The sequence below is a fragment of the Nelumbo lutea genome, chromosome 7 (genome assembly GCF_056320005.1).
Source record: "Nelumbo lutea isolate HS-2025 chromosome 7, American lotus-T2T, whole genome shotgun sequence".
NCBI lineage: Eukaryota > Viridiplantae > Streptophyta > Magnoliopsida > Proteales > Nelumbonaceae > Nelumbo > Nelumbo lutea.
The window spans coordinates 20,968,759-20,993,104 of record NC_142690.1 but is presented as its reverse complement, the minus strand read 5'-3'; the positions used below and the strand labels follow the sequence as shown (position 1 = coordinate 20,993,104).

The 24,346-nt window shown below is 36.0% G+C and overlaps 1 protein-coding gene and 1 non-coding gene across 3 annotated transcripts; both read left to right on the top strand.

Moving 5' to 3' along the window:
- Window positions 1-4,183: 4,183 nt before the first annotated feature.
- Window positions 4,184-18,270, top strand: LOC148845565 (Peroxisomal membrane 22 kDa (Mpv17/PMP22) family protein). 2 transcript variants are annotated; one of them, XM_088953811.1, is made up of 9 exons: window positions 4,184-4,483; window positions 4,568-4,688; window positions 5,179-5,266; window positions 15,242-15,336; window positions 16,255-16,327; window positions 16,436-16,528; window positions 16,628-16,714; window positions 17,040-17,120; window positions 17,863-18,270. In XM_088953811.1, the coding sequence occupies exons 1-8, from the start codon at window positions 4,297-4,299 to the stop codon at window positions 17,118-17,120; spliced, it is 825 nt and encodes a 274-aa protein (XP_088809937.1). In that variant the 5' UTR covers window positions 4,184-4,296; the 3' UTR covers window positions 17,863-18,270. The 2 variants fall into 2 exon arrangements, with proteins under 2 accessions (XP_088809937.1, XP_088809936.1); XM_088953810.1 differs by having other exon boundaries at window positions 4,206-4,688.
- Window positions 18,271-23,920: 5,650 nt separating this feature from the next.
- Window positions 23,921-23,993, top strand: TRNAK-UUU (transfer RNA lysine (anticodon UUU)). Its single transcript has one exon. It is a non-coding gene; the product is annotated as a tRNA-Lys (tRNA).
- Window positions 23,994-24,346: the final 353 nt, after the last annotated feature.

The following is a 24,346-nucleotide window of genomic DNA, read 5'->3' as shown; positions in this document are numbered from 1 at the left end:
TTGAATGCCTAGAAAAGCACACCACATTAATAGAACCTTCTTCATCATCTTTGTACCCAGAATACTCAGCCTGGGTGAAGCAAGACCAACTCAATCTGATTTGGCTATTAGCATCTCTAACAGAACCTATATTTGCACAGGTTGTGGGTTGCACCACGTCCTACTCCTTTTGGACTACCATTGCATGACTATTCTCCTCCTCAAACAAGTCTCTCGTATCCATGACTTGAGGCTTAAACTTGCTCATGCACAGAAGTGTTTTCTTATAATGGCTGACTACATTCAAAAAATAAAGAGTTTGATAGACGTTCTTTGTAGTAGTAAATTATGCTGTTAATGAGTTTGATCTCATCTACTACCTCCTAAGCAGCCTCGGCTCAAAATATGATGCTTTTATTATCGTTATCACCAAGGTTCAAAGTATTGATACGTATCGACCTGTATTGTATCGGTGGCTTTCTAATATATCTCTATAAGGATGGTCAGTTACTGATTTAGAGGATAATCAGGCCTTAAACCGGTCCCTTTGAACTGCTTTCAAAAAAAAAAAAGTAAAACATAAAAAAAACACCAACACAGGCCAGGGCGTATCCGCTCATATCAATATTTAGAAACTTGACTATCACCACTGGCTTGCATGATCTCAATCAGCTAATGTATAGAACATGTTACTAAGCTATGAGAAGTGACTTGAAGGTCGCTCACAACTTCAGCTAGGCACTTCCCCTTTTGCAAACCTAGCCAATCAATCTCAAGGTAGGTCACTAGGTAGCAGCAACTCCCTATCCTCTGGTTATCCTCACTCCCAAAACAATAACTCTTATGGCAGACCTCCCTAAGGTCATAACAATGGCGATAATAGAAGTAATCGTAAACCTCAAAATAATACTAAATCAAACTCTTGTGATATGAATATTGTATGTCAAGTTCTGCAATATTTCAGCACATGTTGCAAAGAAATGCATACAATTGCTCACATTATTGGGTTCCACACGCCCCAATGGAGTGACATTTGCTCTCAAATGCCCCAATTGCCCCTAGGCCCCCTACACGTCATATGCTGACATGGGCCTGTGCTAGTATTCATAAGTCAAATCCTAAATATTCCATGCTTGTTAGCCCATTACAAGAAACTGAGCCCACATGCTATTCCCAAGCCAATAATCCCTACTGACGGCTTGCGATGGCAAATGAGTATAATGCTCTTCTCTCTAACAATACATGGAATCTTGTTCTCCCTCCAGAGGACAAGAACATTGTGGGCAACAAAATGGGTTTTCCGTATCAAACAGAACCCAATGGTTCAAAAGAGAGGTTCAAGGCCTATTTAGTGGCCAAAGGATTTAACCAGGAAGATCGATACATTTAGTGCAGTTGTAAAACCTCCCACCATTTGAATCATTTTCTCTCTTGTTGTCACTAACGATTGACCAACTTGATGTATATAATGCCTTTTTACATGAAACTTTACAAGAGGAAGTATATATGCTCTAACTAATTGGTTTTGTAAACCCTCGGTCCGAACTATATTTGCAAATTGTACAAATCTCTCTATAGCCTCAAACAATCCTCACCGGCCTGATTTTATCGTCTACAGGATCACCTTCTCTCCATGGGTATTTTGGACTCCAAGACTGATGTGTCCCTCTTTTTTCAAAGACTACTTCCAACTTCATAATCTTATTAGTGCATGTTGATGACATTGTCTTCACCGGTTCTTGCTCTACCACTATTTCGTCCATCATTAATGACCTTGGGTCCACTTTTGCTCTTCGTGATCTTGGGCCATTAAGTCACTTCCTTGGCATTGATGCCCATAGATCACCTGCTGGTTTACATCTCTCATAACCAAACCTTGATGCCCATTGATGCCCATAGATCTTGGGCCATTGGGCCATTTACTTGTTCGGTGTAACATGCATGAGCCCGAACCTTGCTCCTCTCTCATGGCTACCTCCTATCGTCTTTTAGCCTTTTTTGGCATTTGACATGATGATGTCACCACATGCAGGAGCATTGTTGGTGTGCTCCACTGTAGTTATGTTGTAGTTACTCCTTTATCTCTTTCTCTCTCTCTTTCATCCTCATCCACATGTATTTCATTTACATACGTCTCTCACTGTACATATGTATAAATATTCTCATATACAAAAATAATAAACACACAGAACCCTCTATCTCCTTTAGTAGACCACACCTTCATGATTTCGTAGGCATGGTTATTTTTTCCCAATATTTTTGAAAAAACATTAACCAAATAAAGAACATAACCTCGGAACTCAAAAATCAAAACATTGATTCGGTGTTGATGCATCACCATTTTCTAGAAAAACAAAAGACATTGGTTCCAAACATTCCCTTAATGTATCAAAGTGAACTGGACCCTTTGGATAAGTGGGCTAGAAGAATAAAAAGGGTGTTATTGATAAATTCGGATTTGCTTCGCACAAAGCACACATCACACAAACCTATAACATGTTGCAACCATGCATTGGAAACATCTCCTTATGAATGATAACTTACAAGTACTAGTGGCTCCAAGTGCTATGAGGTTAGTATGAATGTCATGATCGATTCGACTATAATATTGGAAGGACATATAATACCAGAAAAAATTGTAACCAATTAACTAATATCACTAGCAAGGTATTCACGTGCAAAAATTTTGATAATGATAATGATTAGGGGTGCAACTTAGGTGGATTGGGTTGGGTTGGGTTGAAGATTTTAAGAGTAGAATTATTGAAATTATGTACAAAATTTATTTACAAGTGTATGTTTTACATATTTTACACATATAAAGATAATACACACGTATGCAATATTAGAAAAAAAAAGATATTTTATATAAATATAATACACAAACACATATACACACATGAGCTCAAGTTGGGTTGGGTTAAGCTTGGGTTAGGCTCGGGCTAATCAAGGCCTCAACCCAAGCCAAACCCAAGTTTGGGTTGAGCTTGAGTTTTTTTGGCCCTAGCTGAGCCTACTGCCCTAAAACTCAAAACTACCCTAAGCAAAAACTCAGGTTGGGATGAGTCAGGCTTGGATTGGACCTATCCAAGTTGCACCCCTAATTAATAATGATAGTAAATAATATGCTTTCTAAAATTTTCTACAAAATTTTATATTTTTATATTTATAAAAACTATTATTATTTGCCACACTTATTTTTGTTTAATATATGATATTAGAGAAGGACCCAAATGTTTTCTACGATTTTTTGTATTTTCATATTTTTTTAATTTTTATTACTATTTAACTATGACATGAAGGGCTGGCACACTTTGTTGATTCACAAACCAAACAAGAAAAGAACCCCATTTTGGGGTTGGTTTTAAATTTGCTATTTTATTTCTATCATCAATAAAAACAATTATTCTTTGTTACACTTATTTTTCTTTAATATAATTAATTAATATAGGATCAATGAAAGAATGAGTGTTTACACCCTAAATATAAGACTTAATGGGAGAGAATTAAATAGGAAAAAATATAGAAATTCAAATTACATTTTCTGACCTCACAATCAAAGATGAGCCAAATTAAAAATTAGGGGTATTATAGTAAAGAAAAAGATTCAATAAATGTTAATGAGAAGTATTACCGTAAATAAATAAATATATATAAGACTTGATGAGAGGCATTTGAATAAGAAAAAAATGATTGTTCAAATTACATTTTTGTCCTTATAATTAGAAAGGAACTGAATTCAAAATTTGGGATCTTTTAGTCAAACAAAATTTTCACATTTTTAAAAATAGTGTAAAGGGCTTGAACTAATTCCGAATATGATTATGATCGTAACTAGGGGTGTCAATTGGACTGGATTTGGTCCAATTCGATTCAGTCAATGTGAGTCTATTATAAATGGACCAGGTCCAATCCAATCCAATGAATGTTTTGGACCAATTTGGACTGGTCCAATTCGATGTTTGGACCATCCCATCTGTTCAAATTCATTTTGATTTAGATTGGTTTCAATTCAAACTTGGTCCATTGACACATATATTCTTATTTTATATCAATATACCAGATATTGGTCCAATCCAACTCAATCCAATATAAATTTGTTACGAACAGATCAGGTCCAATCCAATCTAATAAATATTTTGGATCGGATTGGTACAATCCAATATGTCTTATTGGTCCGTTCAAATTGATTTTGGACTGGACAGCGTCCAATCCAAAACCGGTCCATTGACATTAATCGTAACCAAACATCCTCCGAGGCCCCAGCTTGCAGTTTAAAAACCCACGCCGCTGCATAAACCCTTCGAGGCAGACCAAATGGCTCTTTATCCTGGAACTGTTATTCGTCGATATCCTCTGATCTACCGCTTCGCTGGTGTCTCTCCAAAACCCAGTTCCCCATTGTATAATCCGAATGGAGTCCTTGCAAGCTCAATTCCGAAATTTGGTTTTAGGGCATCTTCTTCCTTTCAGTCCCTCGCTCATTCTTCAAGTTCCAGTCATGGTACTTGGTTTAAGAATTTGGGTTGGTTAGAAATGAAATTTGGACACATGGTTTTTGATTATTTTCGGGTTTCGGCTTCTTCAGATAGAGGTGTTAGTGGAATAGGCGGCGGTTTTGGTGGTTCCGGTGACGGAATTTCAGGTGGAAGAGGTGAAGGTGCCGGTGATGGTGAAGGTGGTGGGAGTAAGTGGTCCTTGCTATCTTGGTAAATATTATGACTTCGTTTTCTCCTCTTCATTTATTTACTTTGTTTCTTGTTGCTTTTGACTTTCCAATAGCTATCTTATTATCTGCTTGTCTGAATTAACAATGTTTTATTTCACTTATATTATATCTACTTTCTATAATCGTTCAAGACCTTTTTTGGGGGGGGGGGGCATTGAAGAAATTGATTATGCCTTGGGGAAAAACTATACATGCAAACAAACAAACTGAATAATTAAGTGGAAAACCACCATTTTGCCAGTTAATTCCAGAGTTGATTTAGAGCCCTTTTCTAAGGGTACAAGATTATAAAGAAATTGATTTATATGGAAAATGCATTCTCAAGATACATTTTGCTCACTGGGTAAAAAAAGAAACTGCACCCCAAATGCCTTAGTCGTATGATGTAGCTGTGAAACTAAACTTGCATTTTGCTGGAACATCTACTTATATAATTATATTATTTTAGTGATTTTGTTTCATTTTTTCAGGTATTTGTCTGTTCTAGAGAAGTATCCAGTGTTGACAAAAGCTATCACATCTGCAATTTTGACTTTTATTGGGGATTTAATCTGCCAGGTATTTTTGTCTGTTCTCTTAGTTGCAATTGATATAAGGTGAATGGCTTATTTGTTAATATGGAATTGTGATTTTACAAGTAAACATTACATGGGAAGAATGAGATCTCTTGTATCAGCATTAGCTATATCTATGTTGTCAGAATTTTACAATTTATGAGTTATGATACAATCAAGGTTTAAAATTTCGCAATGTATCGGTCGATACGTTGCGTTTCGTTAAGGACCCAATACATAGAACATACAGAATCTGTATGTTTCGTTAGTATCGGTCCGATACAGGGCCGTGTTGGATCATTTCGGGTCTGTATTGGCCGATACAAGCCCAATACGGTCCGATACACTGCATGTATTGACTGATACAATTCGAATTTAATATTCTTCTCGCTCTTATTTAATTTTGGCAACTTTTAAATATCAAATTTAATTTCCCTCTTTCTCCCTCAATTTTAGTAACTTTTCAAATTCAAATTTAATGACTCTTAATTAGTTATCACATTTAATTATACACTATTAAAGGATTAAAGGCAAATTAAATAGTGCATTTAATGCAATGTTCAAATTCGAATTTGAATTTGACATGCCACGAACTTGCCTATTAAAAATCACAAGTAGGGGACAAAGGGATTTGAACCCTAGTTATTAGCTTGTAATGACTACAAGTCAACAACTATGCCATACCTGGGCGTGGCAATGGGCCGAGCTTTTCACGAGCTATTCGAGCTTGGATTGGCTCGGTTTAAACTTTAAATTGAGTTTTGAGCCGAGCTCGAGCCCAATTTATAGGTTTGTTTTCTAATCAAGCCAAACTCAAGCCTAATAAAGAGCTTGGCTTGTGAGGCTCACGAGACTAATCAAGCTTTTAATACATACATGCATATATATGTGTATATATATAATAGTAATAATTATTATTATTATTATTATGATTATTAATTTTTTAAATATCAAATAAAAAATATTTTTTTTTAAATATAATTTTTTACTTTTATAAAGCATTTGACTCATAGTCAAGCACGAGCCAAGTCGAGCTCAAGCTTATGAGCTTTTGACTCGAGCTCAAATCTTTAGCTTGAATTGAGCTCGAGCTATACTGTCTTGGTGAGCCAAGCTCAAATAGCTAGATATTCGGCTCATCTCGACTCAAATCCACCCCTAGCCATACCACAAGTGTTTGGCCTATAAATATGTATTTTAATTCTTAATTGAACCAGTTTTTTAGTGGATGACTATCAATAAAAGCTAAAATTCATTATTAAAAGGGTAAAAGACTTAAACATCTCCTCAAATTTATGCTAAATGCTAAGACCTCTCCTTTTTTAAAATGGACTAATGCCTCCCCTATTGGGCGATATCATGGAACAAAAATACCCCCCAGTTATAATTTTGTGTAGACCCAGTTGTATGCAACCTCATCTATTGTTAAATGTTTTCAAAAAACCCATTTTTGCCCCTAGGTTGTTTTAGCCACCTGTACCAGCATACAGTTGACCACTCAGCTCTCCTCCATAATCTATTTTCTCATTTACGTTTCCAAAAATGTACAGAACATAGTTGGGTTAGGACCAAATCTGATTTCCCCCGATGACAGGTGATTCCATGAAGGACCACCAGCCTGAGATTCCCAAATGTATTTCATCATCGCTATGCTTTATTGTAACAATAACCTTCTGTTATTAAGTTGAGTAAAATCAAACACCTAACTGTCCAATTGTGCTCACATCAAAACCAGCAGATAATGCTTCCTTGAACTCCTTGCTTCCAGACCTTGTTCACCAGATCAGATGTTCTCACGCCAACACCACTTTCAATAATGGATAATGTATATAGTGTTGTTGGTCTTGTCATGGATGATAACAATGAAGAGCTTGGCTTGTGCATCCAGCTTTCTTTTGTCTGTTAAAGAGCATTGCAATTTGGAAACAGTTTGCATCCTTCATTATCTATAAGGAAGGTACATTATCTATACAAGTTTGCCCAGCATTAAATATGTAAACCCGTCGGGGCGTATTTGTCTTTTGAATTATTCCGTTGAACATAATGGCTAAAATGTGTCACAAAGGAGGCATTAGTCCATTTTGAAAAGATAAGGGAGGTCTTAGTATTTAATGTAAACTTGAGGGGAGGTTTAAGTCTTTTTCTCTTATTAAAATATATAATAAATATCAACGTTTAGAGAACTGGACTGGGCATCTACCTAGATGATGTGATATCATATATATGTATATATATATACAATATTATAAATTATATATTGGATTATAATATATTCAAAATATATAATTATATTCTTCTATAACATATATTTTTTATTTTAATTTCAATTTTTTATAAGGCACCTATATTGAAAAGTTACCCAAAATAAAAACAAAGGTCACCCCAATAGGACATCTAAGCGAAAAGTTATGGCCTTTAGAAGTTCACATTAATGTGCTAAAACAATTAAAAAAAAGGCTGTTTCTTCTAAAACTGGAGTCCATTTTGAAAAGATAAGGGAGGTCTTAGTATTTAATGTAAACTTGAGGGGAGGTTTAAGTCTTTTTCTCTTATTAAAATGTATAATAAATATCAACGTTTAGAGAACTGGACTGGGCATCTACCTAGATGACGTGATATCATATATATGTATATATATATACAATATTATAAATTATATATTGGATTATAATATATTCAAAATATATAATTATATTCTTCTATAACATATATTTTTTATTTTAATTTCAATTTTTTTATAAGGCACCTATATTGAAAAGTTACCCAAAATAAAAACAAAGGTCACCCCAATAGGACATCTGAGCGAAAAGTTATGGCCTTTAGAAGTTCACATTAATGTGCTAAAACAATTAAAAAAAAGGCTGTTTCTTCTAAAACCGGGACTAATTCACTGGTTTTCTAGTTTGACTAGTCGGATCGGCAATTTTGGCCAATTTTTTACCCAATCTAGTCATGGTTCAACCGGTCCAGTTGGCTAGTCGGTCCTATTTTCTAAAAAATGATAAATATTAATACAAATTATATTGATTCTTTAAAAACTATGGTATGTGTGCATACACAAACATTTTAATTTTTTCATCATTTTTCAACGGTTTTCAATTATGTCTCGATATTTCACACTTCGTCTAAATTATGGAAATATGTTTTTTTTTCATGTTTAATTAGCTTATTTATAGTCATATAAAACTCATATTTATTGTAATGAATATAGTTTTTTAGGATTTATATGAGTTTCTTAGTGTACCCATGCGTATCTTAATTTTTCACCTGTATCCATGTGCATATATTTCCTATACTTTGAACCTTGGATACAATTAATGATTCAAATCATGAATCCAAGGGTTTCAATTCAAATGCTCTGTCTAAATCCTTTCTGCAACTTTTTTTTGATAGATTATAGAAGTAATTGTATTCATTCATATTCCTTTCTACCCAAATAATTGGATCTCAGGGGAAAAGTTACAAAGGCAGCCTTGGTCAGATCAAGAGAATCAGAAAAACTTTACAAATCAATTCTTGACGTTGGAATTCCCATCCAAAGTTATCCCTAGTCATCTCTGATTTTGCTAAAACATTTGCAGTCCTAGGAACCACATGAATGGGCTATTCAGATTGCTTCCTAGTGCTTGCACCTGTCTAACTAAGGACCTTAAATCAAGGTATTTCCTCTTCTGCTCTCATCCAACAAATAACAACCTGGCAGTCCCCTTCAACAATCAAATCATTTATTCTTTTTTCAATAGGCATTTCTTTGTGTGGTCACAAGCTTTCACTGTTGCATAGACATGGATATGAAAATTAGAATCTGACCATGCCTGGGAGCCTGACTTGGCAATATGGAAAAACCTCAATGAGATTTTATGGACAAGTATAACTATTAAAACACTTTTATTTTTTTTTGACAAATTTATAGAAAATATAAATAATCTTATCATTTACAATATGACTTAAGATTCTGTTCAATTCAACTATACAATTTACAATTTTACATCATGATTAAGATTTTCAGATCATTCTTGCACTTAACATAAGGTCAAGAATGTTGAATTGAACAATGCAACAAGGTCGCCTTTGGTAACAGTGAGGAAGAGAAAAGAAGACTATTATGCATGATAGAGGAACTAGATCTAAAAGAAGGTAGGGGGAAGATAGGATAGGTAGAGAAAGAGTTAATATTGAAAGCAAAGGGAGATTTGGATGAAATACTCAAAAGAGAAAAAATGTTCAATAGGCAGAAGTCATGAACATGTTGGATACTTTGATTAGTTAGGAAATGTTAGAAAAAAGGAACTACATTGAAGAGAAATAACTAATCAGGAAGAAATTTCTAGAATCATGGTGAATCATTTTAAAAGATTGCTTAGGACCTCCCCCTCCAAGGTTGGATGTCTTGTGATTGAGATGGCCAGCTCTAGAAACAGAAATGAGAGAGTTCTTGGAGAGACCCTTTGAAGAAGATGAGGGAAAGAAACTAGTATTCGAGATGGACACCTCCTAAGCACAATGCCTTGATGGCTTCTCTATGGGTTTCTATTAGTGCTCGGTTGTAGTTACAGATGATCTAATGGGTGCAATCAGGGAATTTCATGATAGGGGTATTATTCATAAGGGGGGCTAATGCGACATTCAACTCACTCATACCTAAATCTTTGAAGCATCCAACCACCCTATGGATTTTAGATCAATCAACTTTGTGGGTTGCTTGTACAAGATCATTTCATAGATTCTCTCTCAAAGTTTGAAGTCAGTCCTTTCCTCGATAGATAGTGTCCTATTCTCAAGTTGTTTTTATGCAGGAGATCAAGTACTCATTGCAAATGAATGTGTGGAGGGCATGAAATGAATGAGGAGAAGTGGATGGGAGATGCTTAGAATCATGCCATTATTCAATCTTGGTGCATGGGGTGATTAAAGATTAACAAAGAGAGGTTTTGAGGCAAGGAGATCCGTTTATCCCCTTTCTTATTTACACTCATTGTTGATGTGCTATATAGATTGATATCTAAGGCAGGTAGAGTGGGAATAATCAGATCAGAGGATGGAGAGTTGGAAGAGAGCAATTAGTAATGTACTACTTGCAATTTATGGATGATATAATAATTTCCTGTCAAGATAATGGGAGGGGGATTAGGAATCTTAAGTTATTAACAAGGTGTTTTGAGAGAATTTCAGATCTGAAGGAGAATTTAGGTAAAACTTGCATAGCGGGAATCGATATGAAGGAAAGCAAGGTGAGGAGATATGTGGAGATATTGGGATGTTCGGTGTTTGAGTGGCCAATCAGTTCAGTACTTCCCTTAGGAGGTGACCCCAAGGTATTTGGTTTATGGAATCTTGTAATAGAGAAGTTTCAAAAAGATTAGTTGTGGCTTAAGAAGAATTGCATGGTTAAATCACAATGGGGGTAATAATTATGCTAATAAAATCAACCTTGGCTAACTTACCCAACTATTACCTATGAGATTTTAGAACTCTTGCACTGGACACTAGAAGATTAGAGAAAACAATGATGGACGTTTTATGGGACCTGGATAACGCCAAGAAAGATCACTTGATTAATTGGAAATTGGTGTAGCAGTAGGAGAGAGGGGGCTTAATTTGGGCAAGTTGAGGATGAAGAACTCTTCTACTTGGAAAATGGTTGTTGAGATTTCCAAGAGATACAAACAAGTTGTGGCATATGACCATTAAAAGCATTCATGGTCTCGTTGCCAATGGTTAATTATACATAGGGGTGTCAATGCACCGAGTTTGGGTTTGACCTTGTTCAAATCAAAATCAGTTTGAACGGATTGGACAGACCAATAAGGCATATTGAATTGGAGTATTGGACTAGTCTAGATTTAATGGCCCAAAGTATTTATTGGATTTGGTAGGACCTGGTCCATTTGTAATGGATTTATTTTGGACTGGGTCGGATTGAACTAGTATCCAGTCCATCAACATAAGATAACAGTACGAGTTTCAATGGACCAGGCTTGGATTGAACCCAATCTAAATTAAAACCAATTTGAACGGTTTGGAGAGGCCAAACATTGAACTGGACTTGTCTAGAATGGTTCAATGTATTCATCGGATTGGCTTGGACCTGGTCGATCTGTAATGGATTCATACTGGGCCGGATCGGATTGGACCAATCTCCAGTCCATTAACAGCCCTAGTTATACAAGCTTGAGCCCAAGAGCAACTCTTATTTCTCTTAGGAAAGCTATAATGTTGGTACTTACTTATTTCTTGCCTTGACTTAATGTACTTTTTGGGAACAAAACTAAATTTTGGATGAACATTTTGTGGGTTGATCTTCCCTTAAAACACAAATTCCTTATTATTTTCTCCATTTCAGACCTTTAAGATGTCTTGTGTCTCAATGTGTTTCCTTTTCCTCAAATGGTTTAGCTTGAAATCTAGGTTTAAGGAGGGGTCTTAATGACTCAAAAAATCTTAGATGTGCTTGCTTTACTAGTTTCTTTGGAGAGTGTTTTACTTGACCAATCAAAGGAGGATAATATGATTCGGACTATCACTTTTTCACTTTTCTTTTTCTTTTCTTTTCTTTTTTTTGATAATAAAGAAAAAAATTATTAAAGAAAAAAGAAGAAAAATTGAGTACAACCAAGAAGGTGCCGAGATAGCACCAACTAACAAGTGTAAAACAAGCATACTCAACTAAACAACAAGAAGGGCAGCAAGGCCACCAGAGAACACAACAAGAAACCCTTCTCCCTTCTTAACAGCAACTCAGATCACCCCCAGAGACACCTAAGCAAACAAACTCAGACCTCCTCATCAAAATAATCTTCCTTTCCTCCTTCCCCAACTTTGGTCTTCTTAAGATTCTCTTCCCTCCTCTTCTCATACTCCTCAAAAGCTGTTTTTGCAAAACCCTCACCTCCCAAGACGAAAAGACCCAAAGATTTGCCAACCTCCACGTCCCTATCAACAAGTACACTTAAATCTACTCTTGTTGCACCTCCTCCCCTTTTGATCCCTTATTCCCCTCCTTATCCTCTTTCCTCTTTTCCTCCAAGCTTCCACTTTGATTCAAATGCCCCTAGGAATATTCAATGGTATATCAGGACTCCTTTCAAGAATCTGCACCTTTGACCTTCTCTGGACGGATCATCAAGTCTTGGACCTCTGGATTTAATACTTTTTCTTTTGTACATTGTTTTTTTCTTTTTTAAATTTGTTAGTTGGCCATACCGCTACAAGACCATCTTTTAGTCGCGAAAAAAACTTCTGTAAGTTGCAATAAATTGGTTTTGCTTGAGGCTCTTGATTTTTTCAAATCTCCAATGAAGCATCAAACTTGGATTTTTTGAATTCCTTCCTTCTTTGTCCTAAATCTACACCGAAGTTTCCAACCACCACTTGAGCAACCAAAGAATTCTCACCGTCTTCATCAAATGTATCTTTTTTTGGAATAGGATCAACATGAAGAAAAGAGGGTGGGCCTTGGCACAACGATCGGGTTGCTTCATTGCGACTTGGGTGACCAGGGTTCAAATCTTGGAAATAGCCTCTTTGTATGTGTAGGTGTAAGGCTGTGTACATCTGTCCCTCCCCAGACCCCACATTGGCAGGATTTCTTGTTCATCTTCTCTTGGTACCCTAATTCAGGTACTTAGGGACGAAGAGGCTCCTATTTCTTGTGCCCTCCAGAATGTTTGGTCTTCCCCTTCCAAGAAGATTCACAGACCATAAGATTCCCCTACAAATTGCAACTCAATAGCGATTTGGATTTCTGCTAAGTCTTCAACCACCACAAGAAATCCTGCAAATTCATCTTCTTCCAACTCCTATTTCTAACATCGAAATTCAAGAACATTCCATGCCCGCTCCAATCCTTTTGAAGGTCAATGATCTGCAAGCATGCAGGGGAATTCCCAGTTTCCCACCACTCCAATACACACTGTTCCTTTTCTCCTTTCGTTGAGAATCTCCCTTTCTTCTGGAAACTACCACCCTAATCTTAAATTGCGTTCCCTTGTCTTCTACTTCTCTGACTCCGAAACCCAAGCTGGAATACCTCTGCTCTGGAACATAACAAAAACAAGCCCCCAGCCAAATTTCTTACACTCACAACTCTATCCTTACCCAATTCCAGCTTTTCTCAGGCTTCAACGGTCTCCTTCTCCAGCTCATAGGCCACAAACCTAGCAACGAGACAAGCCTCCAAAAAGTTTGGCCTCTTGTTCAAGTTTTCTTCCTATCTCACATTGACCGGTATCACAACAACCTCTCAGTATCTGAAAAACTTAAACATATTTCTGGCATGGTAAACAAATTTCTTTTCTTTTCTTGTGCCTCCTTTTTTCATGTCCTTGGCAGAGATCTTAATCTTACTTTTATTTGCCTTGTTAATACCATTTGGAGAGGTTCTGTGCCTTCGCTAGAGCTTTATGTTGGGGGATTTACTATGATCATATTAACACTTATGAAAATATTAAGCAGAGGAGATCTTATTGGTGTATTTCTCCCCATGTGTGCTTCATGTTAAAAAAATGGTGAAAATAGTGCTCACACCTACAGACCTACAAATGTTTGTTTAGCTCCTTTTTTCCCTTGTCTTTGTGGAAATGCATGAGAACTGCAGTGTTATGGTGTATATGGGGGGAAAGGCATACAGGAATATTCTAAGTCATGGCAAAGGATGTGGGGAAATCATTTAAAATGTATGAATTAAGGTGGTACATGATCAAATCAAGGAGGAGGTTAAATCGTTCACAATTGATGATATCTTAAAAATTTGGAGCTTGGTGGCTGAAATCTTCAACCTTGAGAACCATTTCTGCAGCACAATGGACAAACTGCCTACTGGATTCATTACGATGGATTTTGATGGGAGCCTTGATCCAGGCCTATCCAGTGTAGGGTTTTCTTTCGGGGACAAGGAAGGGCATGATATTACATTGTATTCCTGGCCATCTGGAAGTAGAGACTCAACTACAGCACAAACTGTGAGTTGTGTTGGATGGAGTAAGAAGGGCTAATGTTATGAATTACAAGTATTTCATCATAGAAGGTAGTGATAACAGGATGGCTGAAAAGAATCAGGAGGGTCCATGAAGATACAGTCATAAAATGGGGGAGGCAAAGACATCATGAAGGACTTAAGAGCTACAGTTTTTAGGTTCCAATATCTGCCAATGGAATGGAAATCAGATGTTTTGCGGATTGATACCCCTAGGGGGGGCGGGGGGGGGGGGTGTAAAAGGCTTACCAATGGCCCTACAAAAGATGGTTAACTGATGCTAACCACCTTTGAGGGATTAGCCATTGGATGGATGAAAACATCTTGTAATACTTTTTCATAACCATATTAATAAAATTCAATACTGATACTTGTAAAAAAAGTTTAGTGGATTTGTTAACATCAAATTGGGATGAGAGGTAAACAGTATGTGCCAAGAATGATATTTCACATAATAGTATCACATATGGCTAAGTGTCTGAGGAATTCATACAAAAGTTGATTAGTGACTTTGGGCTAGTCATCAGTTTTGGGATGCACACAAACAGTGCAGTGAAGCCTTATCCCTATTTTGGCCTCCAAGATCATTCAGAAGTAGATAATGTATTTCATCATCCCTCAATCAGGTACTGTGTAAAGTGAACTTTTTGAAAGAACAAGAACATCATTGGATGCACAATTGTCATCAAGGAGCACTAAGAATTGTACATTCTTCTGTCCTTTCCTGAATTGATATGGTGACATGACATTATTTGATAAACTCACAATATCTTTGACAATGGAAAATGTTTAAAAAAGTAATGACCATGTGGGTTGACTGTTCAGAAATGTCGCCTTTTAGTGACACCAGTTGACATCAAATTATCCATTAGATGTCCATAATCGATATTTTGCTTAAAATTTATACAACCTATCTGTTCGTTTACTTGCTCAAGGAAATATATTTTCTCATAGTTAGCCTTTTTACTTCCTTGCTAATCCTCTGACATGATGTGATTTCTCCAGTTATTGATTGACCAAGTTTCAACACTGGACTGTAAACGAACATTTCTATTCACATTTTTAGGATTTGCATTGGTGGGCCCAACATTGCATTTCTGGTAATGATTCAGAACCTATATTTTCTTTACATTTGTAAGTTGGATATTTTATTATCAGTATCAGGAAATTAATTAATATGTAAAAGAATCATACATTCCAGAAAGGAATGCAGGACAAAGGACATGTACAAACAGCTCAGTGCTGAAAAGAAAGTTTTATGCCTTAAAAGTGATTTTTGTACAAGTCCCTCCCAGGAAAAGGCATATCCCTGTCCAATAAAACTTTATTTACTCCCTCCTGAGTAGCGTATCTGCTAGGTTGTATGCAAACCTGGGAATCCATTTGAATGTGTGGTTTATTGTGGATACCAGTAGCTTGATTTCTCTTATCAAATACCTCAGGTTCCATGGGCCTTTGTCTTCTGATGTGAGCTATCCAATCATAATGTGGCACACCTTTAATGGATAAATCAATCTAGCTCATTGTCTACTCAGTCTGATATCAAATGGAGAAACTAACGTTTCAGTTCTCAAAGAGTTTCCTTATCCAGATGGTCTGCAGTAACTAAGTAGGAGTTCCTTTTCATAATTTCTGATTACTCCATATCCAGGTGGACCTTTATTGCCCAAGTAGCAACTATCAATGTTGAGTTGTGGAGTTCCTGCTTTTTCTCATTAAATACTTTCATTTCTCTTATTCCATATGTCCGAAATGATTGCTGCTCTCTTGCATTGCCATATTAGTTTTCCCCTATTTGTGTGAGAGTCGTTGATGTCTTTGAAGCATCTTTGCACTGTTTATGATCTTAATGATGCTTCCCAACAAAAAAGCTTGGACTTTATAAGGTGATAAGGAGGGGTGTGATATGGAGTTTTGGGTTTGCTAATTCTGATCCTTCTGATCCAGGTATATTTGATAACCTTTGTGGCCTAGTTACTTTGAAATTTCATTGAAGAAATTCAAATTTGGGTTTATAGGTACCTGTGCTTGAGTAAATTGGTGACTCTCCAAGGAGCTTCAGGTGCTTTATTACGCCTTCTCCTTGATCAGGTGATTCTCTCTTCAACTCGAGATGGTACTTGCCATAACATGGCTTTGCTGTTTTATAATGAATAATTGCTGGTTTGGAACATAATTTTTTTCCTAAACTTGATACAGTTCATTTTCTCTCCTATTTTCATTGGGGTTTTCTTATCTACTCTGGTTACTCTAGAGGGGAGGCCATCACAAGTAGTGCCAAAGCTTCAACAGGTGCAGTTTTATCATTTCTGTTTTTATTTTTTGCATTAGTTTCTTTCAAGGAAATTGCCTCTGTTTTATTCTTATATTTTGTATGTTCACCATTTGTAGGAGTGGTTTTCTGCAGTATTGGCAAATTGGCAACTTTGGATACCTTTCCAGTTTCTCAACTTTCGATTTGTTCCACAGCAGTTCCAGGTATGGATGGCAAAGTCTCTATTATACTTTGTTGGATATATGGTTAAATTGGGATGGGAAGTCAGGGGAGGTAATTTTTCTTTCCTGCTTGCTAGAGTGCAAGTGAAGCAACAAAATAAGAGGTTTTGGTCCTGGAAGAAATTGGTAGAGATCATTCTGTCATTAGTGTTCATCGAATGGTGCCACATTTTATTTGCGCTACATATAAAGATAGTGTTTTCCTTTGTGAGATTATCATTCTGTCATGGTGTTTTTCATTCTGTCATGTGTGAAATTGACAGAGATCTTGTAGGTTAATACAGTGATATGTTCTATTTTGTCTCAGGTTCTCGCTGCTAATGTTGTTGCTTTGGCATGGAATGTAATCCTCTCATTTAAAGCTCACAAAGAAGTTATCACCAAATAGGTATACCATTTTCCCATATCATGAAGTGTATCTAATCTTGCTTTGATTTTCTTATTTTGCAAATAATGTATATTGTATGCATTACACATTTGTATTTATTTGCACTTGTCTATATGAATACGACAGATATTGCTTTTTGCAATATGGACAATGTCATATAATCTGTATGATTGAGCCACAGTCTAATTAAATAGTTTACTCAATATAGGTGGCACTTGATGACTTCCTAATGGAATGTTTCTAGAGTTTGGATTTCCTGAACAGAAAACAACTATTTTTTGCTCCCTAGAACGCGAGAAAACTTCTATCAAAAGGTTATCAAATATTGCTTTTAGCAGCACTCATGGATTGATCCTTCTAAACAATCAGAAAACAAACACTTTCCAATCTTCAGAAAAACAAATATATCTGATCGTTATAAAATTCCAACCAAGTATGGTTCTTTGTCTAGTAGACTCCTTTTGGCCAAGTATTAGTTAGAATTGAAGTAATCTGTTTGGTCATTATAATCAGGTTGCTAGTTGTCTTTACCTAGAACTGTCTGGATTAGTTCTGTGTAAGATTTCCTTACTGAAGTCAATCCCTTAACCCACCATGTATAGCTATTTCTCCTTGCTTTTTTTTTTTTAATTATTTTCATAAGAACAGGGTTTGGATCTGGCTGGTCTGTGCCAGATGGTATATTGCAATGTGTCATCAAGAATAGTAACATCTGTTTTTGCTTTTCCCCCCTAATAAACAGTGTTTCGAAGTGGCTTATTTGAAGATATTCAGATAGGAACTTGCAACAACTGGAAAGAGGGTTACAAGGAGAACCACATGGACGTGTTTCACAGGCTGCAAACTCTGCCACATGTGAAAAGTTTCAGAAACAGATTCCAAGTCTGTTTTGTTTAGACAACAAACCTGTCTCTCTCTCTCTCTCTCTCTCCATGTGTGTTTCTGTGTCTCCATCCCCACGTACACATGCATGCATAGAAGGGATAAGTTCAACTTTATGAAGCTTGGCTGGGCCTTGTGAGATCCGATGGGCGGGCCTAAGTTGATAAATTCAGTCTAGGTTTGCCAATTAATCATAATGTGCACTAAACTAGAATTTTGGGAATTCTCAGTATTGAATGTGAATTAAATTAGAATTTTAGATATGAAATTTCTATAATGTTGGATTACTAATTAGACAAAAGGTCATGACAAACTCTTTAACATTGGCATCAGAACGTCCCAAAGTACACCTTTTCATTTGATGTTCGTTGATGCTTTTATGGTGTTGTGGTATGCATGTTGTGAAACTAGGAGGAATTTCGGAAGCATTACAATATCCTTGAGCAATCAATTAATGAAATTAGAAACATCAAGACTATGTTTGGTTTGAGGGAAAGGAAGGGATAGGTAAGGAAACCTATACAAGGTTTGTAAAGGTTTCCGTATCTTTCCCTTCCTTTCCCTACTTCAAACCAAACATAGCCCAAGGGTAATCTAGATGCCTCTTTCAGCCAACAAAAAGTGTTTGTATTTAGGTATTCCTACTCCCCACGAGAGTTAATGAGTTATCACTACAACTACAAATATGCTAGGTTTTGTTCTGTACATATTTGCATTTGTATTTGCACTCTTCCCAAGCTGAGCCAGGTTCAAAGTGCATCTAAGAAAAAGAATAAAAAAAATATGATGATGCATCGATTGACATGTATTTATACTCTTCCTTGAGTATCAGTGGGTTGAAAAACCAATATATTTCGATATTTTAATTTGAACCCTTAACCCCTGTATGGACAACAAGCCTTACAGGGCTCCATCTTTTTCTTTTTTCTTGTTCCTTTTTGCAAGGCACCATCATTTTCAAGAACTAATTAGAATAGATTCTCGCTTTTATACTAAGTATGAATAATCAAATAAAAGAAAGAGAAAAAAGGGAGGAGAGAGATCAAATGCGAGATCAAAGTGGAATTGTAGGGTACCCAAATGATATGGGAGCAGTATTTAGTGCAACAATAGCAGCCAAAGTATAGGGCTGTAAATGGGCAATTAACAACTGAGTTGGTTCTGGTTCTTTTTTTATTTTTTTGTTTTGAATCGATTAAGATCCGAACTATTTATTAAGGTAATCATATATACAGGTTTCTTAGTTTTCTTGTAATTTTTATCATGTTTTATGTCTAAAAGGGTAAATTTGGGAGATAATATATCAAGATAAAGATATAAATTTGGTTAAAAAAACTTGATTTATTAACATATAAGCAATTCATTGCCATTTTTATCAAGGTTATATCACCCAAAATGAAGTTGTAAGTTGTTGTCAACATAGGTAATTTATTGATGTCAGTACAATCGGGTCAGAATTGATTATTTTGATTAATAACAGTGATAGTTCGGAGTCTATGATTTTATCCTATAATTAATTAAATAATCAGTTCAGGACTGATACATCCTGTCCTGATCCAGACCTGACCCGTTTACAGCCTAGTCAAATATATCCCATTTTGTCCATTCAATCCCACACATGTTGTGCTTGTATTACTAGGTAAAGTAAATATTCTACTCAACAGTTTAGCATACTAATTCATCGAGCTCATTAGCTGGTGTAGTCATTTTATAAAATTATTTATTTTCTACTTGTATCTAGTACCAAATAAATATTAAAGAATGGGCTGTTTTTAGTCCAAAAAGGTTGAACCTTGCTAGATGCAAAGGTGCAATTTTTAAATCTTGAATCAGCCAAAGAATGTGATTCCATGATAGAATGGTTCTCTCCTTGTATCAGTTTAGAATAATCATCAAATTTTGTTTCAGAAATTGAGTAAAACGTTACTTGATCTGGATGCCACTAACGCAGCTCTCACAGTGATATAACACACCCAAAGATTCAGTCAAAATCAACCTCCATAGCTGAAGGTGGTGTAGCCCAAGAATGGAGTTCGATCTATTCAACTTGTGAGAACTTGATGTTGATCTTGTGGACAGATCAAATCTCCTATTATGTGCAGATTTTGATCACTCAAAGGATTGGTGTTTTGACTAGAAAAATACAAAAGAAAGAGAGAAAAAGAATCTCCTTTCAGCCTTAGTTGAACTAGGCTTTTTGGTAGACAATCTTGTGACTATTCTCCCTCTCTCTCTAATCCATTTTAAATAGAGCTGGACTTCTAGAGTCTTAAAAGGAGGTTCCCAATTGATTTCTAATTGAATTAGAAACCTACAAATTTTCTAACCTAGCTTAGGAGTATGAGAGAAAAGGTGCCTTCGTAGTTTGACCCATACACACCAACTAACGAACTTCCTAGTCAAATCAGGTAAGTGGCTAGTCAAACTAGTCATGTTGGAAACTTGGAGTTCAATTTATCCTTTCAAGCAACATGATTTTCTTACTCTTTGACGGGTCAATCTGACCTAAACATTATATGGCGTGGAACCCACTAAGCTCCCAAATCAAAGCATATAGACTTGGCCATGCATTAAAACACATGGTCCGGATTCACTAATAAAACACTAAGACCTAGTGAACCGCCCACCCAATTTATTGGGCTTAGAACTGGCCTAAAACTTGGGGCTGTTCGTTTCATCTTAACTCTTATCTCTTAAGAAGAATTTTTTAATTTTAAGAGAAAAATGGTTGTTTGTTTCCTCTTATCTCTTATCTCTTAAAGTGCAATCACATAATTTTTTGTTTTGCAATGATACCCCCAAAAAGACAAACAAAAATTCTCATATATGGGCTCAAAATGGATATTTGATAATTTTCATAATTAAAAACAAATTCTTTGCATTCAGACTTCAGAGGAAAGAAAAGTTCACCAATATCAATATATCTCTTAATGTAATTATTGCACTTTTAAATATCGGACTTTAGAACAAACCAACAAGCCCTAAAAATACAAGTGGGGTTTGGGTTTTAGCATCTTATGAGCCTAAGCCCAATGGTTAAATTGAGTAAAGTGCCCATAAGGTTTCAATCCGACCACCAAACACTTGCTCTCAAACTCTAAGCCAATAATATCAATGCACTACTTACAAGGAAAGGCCTTTTCCTTGACTACAAGGTATAATGTCACACTTTCTACTTCGATGTATATTGACAGTTTTAGGTTTTCATCAAAGACAATTAAACCAAAATATTCACTTTATCTAACAAAGTGGTTGATCATATCACAATGATCACCCATTGAAGTATTATTCAAATTAGATCCAACATACCCATGTATTTGACCTAAGTGGATTTCATTGATTGGCACATCAAAAGTACCTCAGTTCAACACTTACTAAAGTATCACTGTCAAGTTTGAAAATGGTGTAGAGCATAATTGAAAATGATCATTGTTTAGTGTTTCACTAAACACTAGATTTGTTCATGGGCCGGGTCGAGCTTTGCCTCTTTATAAATAGTCACTAAGCTCGAGCCCAAGCTCGACTTGACCATTGGGCCTAGATTTTGAGCCCAAGCCTAGCCCTATATAAAGCCCACATCTTGACTTTGACAGATATTAATTATATATTATATATTTAATACATATAATACTTTTTTTGCTATTAATTTTACTATATATATTATGTTTCTATTGTATATATAATATTATTAGGTTGGGCTCGAGCTCGAGCCATGCTTATTTGGGAAAGCCCAGGCTTGGCTCAGAAAATAGTCAAGCCCTTGGGCTTAAAACTTTGTCTAAGCCGGATTTAGGATGGGCTGGCCCGACCTGTGAATAGGGTTACTAAAAACCCACTCGTTGTATTTTAGGTTTAACCTTAGAAGTTGAGACAAACTATTATACTAATTTAACAATACAATAGTGTTTGCCTTGGCATGACAAACTTACCAAATTTATCAAATGGTTGAGAACATTCTAAGCTAACATGAATCTCATGAATGTCCAAGTTATGTGATAAATCACATAAACATACCAAAATATATGAAATAACAATTTTTTGGTTTCACTAAATAAGAAACATCAGATTACATTAATTTGGTTGGAGCTGAGGGCATACGTTGTCTAGCAAATACCATATTTGTGGCGATCATTATTAACTATAAAGGTTTGAAGGGTATTTTTGATTTGTGGTTTTGTTTGTTCTCAATCTAGTTCTAGGATGAGAAATCCTATTTTGTGCTTTTAGCTATGTTGATGGTTTTGGAACCAGTAAAACTGAGTTTGGAATTCCTCCTCACACTCACCTCATAGTGTGTTGCAGTTGCACATCAAGAACATCTCTCATACTTGTATTTTTCATTCATAGGGAGATGCTCCCAACACATACCTGCAACAAGTGCTGTGAGGTGGGTGTGAAAAGGATTACCTGAAGAGGAAATCCAAATTTAGTACCACCCTCCTTTTTGAACATGTCAACTTGTCATATTCTAATCCAAATGTCATGTTTGCTGCTATAAGCATGACATGGCAGTTATATTTTTAACCTTACCATTTTTTTAAAAGGCAATTTTTATTCACAAATGTTCCGAGCAAAGACGATAAAGACAACAATCAGCAATAAAAGTCCAAGAAAGAGATTAGAAAATAAAGAGAAAACCCATCACTAGGCGACAGACCTAGTTGCTGATCAAGCAAAGAAACCACTGAGCAGGAGAGAAAACTTATGCGCCTTTCAAATGGTGCATAAGGAAGAGTATCTGCGTTCAACAGAGAATAGCGTCAATGAGAGAATCCCCTCAATGACTGACCCAATCAAATTGGGATTTGCTCCTCATGGAGTGCACTCCACACCTACTTCACAGGTACATCCCACCATGCATTGGGAATATCTCTCCTCAACAATAACACAAAAGTACGGGAGGAGATATTCATAATATATGATAGGGTGTGACTGTAAGGTCAGTGTGAGGAACAGATCCAGACTCTCGACCCAACCACCATAACCATGTCCATTTGGGATCATAGGTAATGCTGATTGTCAAAACCAACCCCATTGGGAATACACGATTAAATTGGCAATCGTTTTTATTTATTTTTAAATAAATTGGCAATTGTTTTCAATTTTGTTCTAGTAGGATATATAAGATTCATTTTCAGTTACCAAGGTTATTCGTTTTGATGGTTATTACTACAACATCAAATCACCACTAAATAAATTTGCGTAGATTTTAATTTTTATAACTTTCTAGATACTAGGTTATTAAAATTTGTTATTTTTTAAGCATTAACAAACATTATATTGGTCTGCTGCTATACTCCGCGTATATTTTGATCATTCTATCATTTTCTAAGCATGTCCCAATAGCTCACTCTTGTATAAATTATTGAAATTATGAAGCCAGAAATATAAATATTGGAAAAACTTATAACCAATCAATCGACATCATAAGAATAGGAACCGACGAGGTGGATTTGTGTTTTCATAGCATATTCATATATATCTTAATTTTTTCACTGCACCCATGTTTATCCAAAGTACTTTTGGTTAAACCTTATTTTTTTTGCTAACCTTTACACTATCCCTATTAACTTAAATGGAAAAATATAACTTTGATTGACCACTCCCTTAACTTGGCCGAAACTGGATTTATGGTTATTGCAGAACCTGTTCCAACGCCATTATAGCCTTACATTAGAAATATTTCCCAATGATATAAATCAGATGTTTTTGATGCAAGACTATAAAGAGTGTTCGAATGGGCTTTGCATTGATGGAAGCCGATCTCAACTTAACCAAGGCGATTTAAGAGTAAAAAAGATATCTCCATTTCATCTTCGGATTAGTAAAGTTAAACTCATTGATAAAGTTGGGTTTTATCTGGGGTCAAGTCGCTTGCTATGATTAAATATATTTAAGTGAATACTATACCCGTAAATGCCGTCTTAGCTCAGCCGGTAGAGCGCGTGGCTTTTAACCACGTGGTCGTGGGTTCGATTCCCACAGACGGCGAAGGTTTTATTTTCGGCCTCATTCTCTTCTCCCACGACTTCACTGGAGTGAACTCAATGATATACTAGAAATCAGTACCCCATAATGTCTGACAAAGTTATTCTGGCAAACAATGAACAGGCGGCCGAAGGTAGCGGCATTCATTTGGTGAACTTTTGTGTCCAGTGGCTAGTGGGGAGACAAAATAGACACTCTAATGCTAGAGCTGGTTTCATTTAGTATCTGCTTTTCTCAACTTGATTAGGAGACTAATGGTGCTGATTTGAAGCTTTAATCGTTTCAGAGTAGAGGTTCCTTCCAATTTGAAGCCTCGGCTGTTTGAGAGAGGAAGGAGGTAGAGTGCCTCTGGTTTT

Coding starts and splice junctions, on each gene's coding strand:
- LOC148845565 (XM_088953810.1), top strand. CDS start 4,297: ATGGCTCTTTATCCTGGAACTGTTATTCGTCGATATCCTCTGATCTAC. Junction 4,689..5,178: donor AAGTGGTCCTTGCTATCTTG/GTAAATATTATG, acceptor TCATTTTTTCAG/GTATTTGTCTGTTCTAGAGA. Junction 16,529..16,627: donor TAGTGCCAAAGCTTCAACAG/GTGCAGTTTTAT, acceptor CACCATTTGTAG/GAGTGGTTTTCTGCAGTATT.